This window comes from Helianthus annuus, chromosome 7 (assembly GCF_002127325.2).
Source record: "Helianthus annuus cultivar XRQ/B chromosome 7, HanXRQr2.0-SUNRISE, whole genome shotgun sequence".
NCBI classification, from domain to species: domain Eukaryota; kingdom Viridiplantae; phylum Streptophyta; class Magnoliopsida; order Asterales; family Asteraceae; genus Helianthus; species Helianthus annuus.
In genome coordinates this window covers 4,738,445-4,742,201 of record NC_035439.2, presented here as the reverse complement: position 1 = coordinate 4,742,201, position 3,757 = coordinate 4,738,445, and the positions used below count along the sequence as shown (strand labels likewise).

Sequence of the window (3,757 nt, the reverse complement as noted above, 5' to 3'; positions counted from 1 at the left end):
ATTTAACCCAAAGTAACACCAAAGCCAATAAGCCTCATACTCCCCCAGGTAGACCTTGCGAAAGCCTATTGTTGTGGCGGTGGTCAACCAGAATAGTTTCAAAGATTGTTTTAAAACTAAGTGCTGATCAATCATGTCATGTTTTTCTCGCTAAAAAGTATTGATGTTCTGTTTAGTTAATTAATTAGAAATTTATATTATCATCCTGGATCTAACGAATCAGTTTCAAAGATGGAGCGATGGCGGCCAAAGGTAGCTATTTCCAAAAATGATCAGCCTCCTGAACACAATGGTCTATCCATGGATATTGCTCCATTCCAAAATATTGGTCAGTGTCTCTCTATTGCTAAAAACTGATTCACATTATTAGGGTTTTGTTGTAGATAAAATTTTATTTAATTTAATCTGGTTATAAGTTGGCCACTAGAAAAATGGAAATCCCAGTGACCATCCGGGCAATTAACTCTTGGAATAATGGATTTTAATAATCCCAACTTTTAGTCATTGACCGGCAACGGTTCCAACTTCAAAAATAACCAGTGGTGATCCCACATTTTCATATATTGTAAATCAATGGATCTTTGCTAAGAGAAAAGGAAAATGGGACAAAAACAAATTAAGGTTCTGTTAGTAAAGGTCCATTGGTTTACAATATGTGAAAAGGTGGGATCACCGGTGATTATTTTTGAAGTTGGGACCATTACCGAGCAACGGTTAATAGTTGAGATTATTAAAATCCATTATTCCTTAACTCTTTTATTTTATATAGTTTAAGATCAAGATGTGTGCGTAGATATATATTATGGCATTGACTTTTTATTTAACAATGACTGGCTAATTGTTCATCATCTGAAATATATAGTATTTAATTTCTGCAAAATTTTATATACATTATGTTTATTTTTTCTTGTCAGTTGTCAATATTCCCATATAATTTTTATTGACAACAAATTATATTTTAAATATGATATTTTTTTACTTGTATCCTGACGAACTGAATCGATAAATATTGATTCAAACAACAGGTATTATCGGTATTATCGGAACCGGAACTGGCAACGATATTTGTATATGTGGTTTTTTATCGTTGTAAATCCATGTCTATTTATTGGGTATATCATAACTTTATTTTCCAGATTTTCTATTTCGGTTGTTATACCGAGTATTGGTACCATACTTGTACTAGCACGAGTCAAATCGATGCCAACCGAGTTCCTGCCGCATTACGTGCACGATAGTTATTTATGAGCAGTGGCGGACTCATAAATTATTTGCTATGGAAGCGAATGAGGTGTTCAACTATATTTTCAAAGGATGCAATCGGGATTTTTTCCCTAAAATATTAACTAAATTTTTTTATAAATTCTGGAAAATAAATTTAGGAAAACCCCCCAAAAATGCCACTAGGCTATAATGCGATCGGCAAGTGATTCTTTATAAATTCTGATTTCTACCTCCACTAATGTCACGTCTAAATTTAATCCTTTCATTTAACAGGATCTTAAAGTGTTTATAAGTTTTGTTTTACACTTAATGTGTGGTGAATATAATGCAGAATCCGTTGCACAACCTAGAGGAAGACCATGGCTTGGTTCTGATGGTATTCTTCTTGAGATCTTGAAGAGCATTGTGTATGGAGGTTCAATGGCGGTGAACGCAAGCTTAAGTGTCGTAGCATTCGCAGCTGCTTCTGATGCCACAACCCGTAAGTTTTGTTTTGTTCTTTTTCTAGTGATTGATATTTGTTAAATATGACACACGTGTTTAATCAGTTATCTTTTAGTCATATTATTTTTAATCATATTTAACCCGTTAAAATTTACTAAACCTATTGGTTTACGGTTGATATTTTCTTGGTGACACGTGATAAATCTTTTGGGCCTTGTTTGATTTGTTAACCTAGATTGTTCCCGTCACACCAAATTCGTTTGATATTTAATCCTAACAACTAATACTTCAATTTGCTATAGTGAGCATCATATGTTTGGCACTCGCAAGTCTTGTTGGTGGGTTCTTCGTCATCAGACACAATGTGAGTAAAACGTTACTGTTTAATCATATCACAAATGTTTAATAGCAACACTTTTAATCACAAAAAGCATATTCTCAGCTTTGGGAGCTTATAGATGATTGTTACAAGGATAACTCAAGCCAAGAATCAAACAATGAGGCTACCAGTAAGTACAAAGAGCTACTTGGAGAAGTAAACTATTTCCCACTACATGTTTTTTTTTCACAATACTATCCTTCGTCGTGTTCGGGATGGTCCCACCAGTTGCATACGGGTACTCATTATTAAGGAAAATGACTAACTCAAGATGATCAAAGAGAAAATCAAGTCCATCACATTAATCAGTCAAAATCGTTTGAGTGATTGTCTCCCACATTATAGCCTTGCATATATTTGTAATTAAATGTATTCCTTAGAATTAGCTTTCTCTTCTTGTATTTATAAGTCTCATTGTAATAGACAAAGTATGGTTGATCAATTTCTTATATGGTATCAGAGCACTTATCTCCACTGAGAAGCTCTTGATCCTGCAACCATCATTTCTTTGGCCAACTAAACAAGTCTACCATTAGCAATGACTTCTCCTCCATTCTCACTTCAACATCCCGACCCTTCTCTTCTTTCGTAGATTTCAAAATCTCCCTTCTTTCTATATTCAAGTAATATCTCTTACAATCATAATATTACTCCTCTCCACCACCCTCTGTCACCTACAATCCATTTTCCATCCATCTTCTCCTAAAATAGAAAATAAAACCTTCGACCTACATCACCATTAGACATGGTTATTTCTTCAAACACAACTTCTCCATCTGTATCAGTTAGGTTTTGCAAAACCTATAATCCTATCACTGCCACAACTATCATTCTCTCCTCAAACTCCACCACCCTATGTCACCTACAATCCATTTTCCATCCATCTTCTCCTAAAATAAAATAAAAAATAAAACCTTCGACCTACATCACCATTAGACATGGTTACTTCTTCAAACACAACTTCTCCATCTATATCAGTTAGGTTTTGCAAAACCTATAATCCTATCACTGTCGCAACCATCATTCTTCGGATGAAAGCCGCATTTGATCTTCTATCTTTTATTGCATTCACCCTATAAAAAAACCACAAAATATATCTTCTTTTGCTTCATCTACTTCATCTCCATTTACATCTTCAACTTCATCAACTTCTTCTCTTTCTTAAATACCACACTCATCCACTATTAACCAAGATTAGACTTATCATACGGTCGTCCATCTTGTGGGAGCATATTAAGGAAAATGACTAACTCAAGATGATCAAAGAGAAAATCAAGTCCATCAAATTAATAAGTCAAAATCGTTTGAGTGATTGTCTCCCACATTATAGCCTTGCATATATTTGTAATTAAATGTATTCCTTAGAATTAGCTTTCTCTTCTTATATTTATAAGTCTCATTGTAATAGACAAAGTATGGTTGATCAATTTCTTATACTCATTTCATGAAACCAATGACAAGGACTTTACAGTCGTATTTGTTGCAATTGCGTCTCTTGTATGTGTATCATTATTGGCAATATTCAAGGCTTCAATAGGTGCCCATCATTTTTTCAGTACGTTAAGACCGTGGTGTACTATATTACTACCACAGTATTAGTGTCAAGTGTGTTTTATGTTGCTGGGAATCTGTTACGAGGTTCATAGAGGAGTATGGATTTTTTGACTTGAGTTCGAGTGGTGGTGTGTCTCTCCTCCCACATGCCACCAT

The 3,757-nt window shown here is 34.5% G+C and overlaps 1 protein-coding gene across 1 annotated transcript; it reads left to right on the top strand.

Annotated features, from left to right (window-relative positions):
• The first annotated feature begins 231 nt into the window (after positions 1 to 231).
• On the top strand, positions 232 to 2,368 carry LOC110866410 (membrane protein of ER body-like protein). Its single transcript, XM_022115560.2, has 4 exons — positions 232 to 328; positions 1,556 to 1,705; positions 1,971 to 2,032; positions 2,111 to 2,368. Exons 1-4 carry the CDS (start codon positions 232 to 234, stop codon positions 2,297 to 2,299), a joined length of 498 nt encoding a protein of 165 aa, XP_021971252.1. The 3' UTR covers positions 2,300 to 2,368.
• The last annotated feature ends 1,389 nt before the right edge of the window (positions 2,369 to 3,757 follow it).

Coding starts and splice junctions, on each gene's coding strand:
- LOC110866410 (XM_022115560.2), top strand. CDS start 232: ATGGAGCGATGGCGGCCAAAGGTAGCTATTTCCAAAAATGATCAGCCT. Junction 329..1,555: donor TGCTCCATTCCAAAATATTG/GTCAGTGTCTCT, acceptor AATATAATGCAG/AATCCGTTGCACAACCTAGA. Junction 1,706..1,970: donor TGCTTCTGATGCCACAACCC/GTAAGTTTTGTT, acceptor AATTTGCTATAG/TGAGCATCATATGTTTGGCA.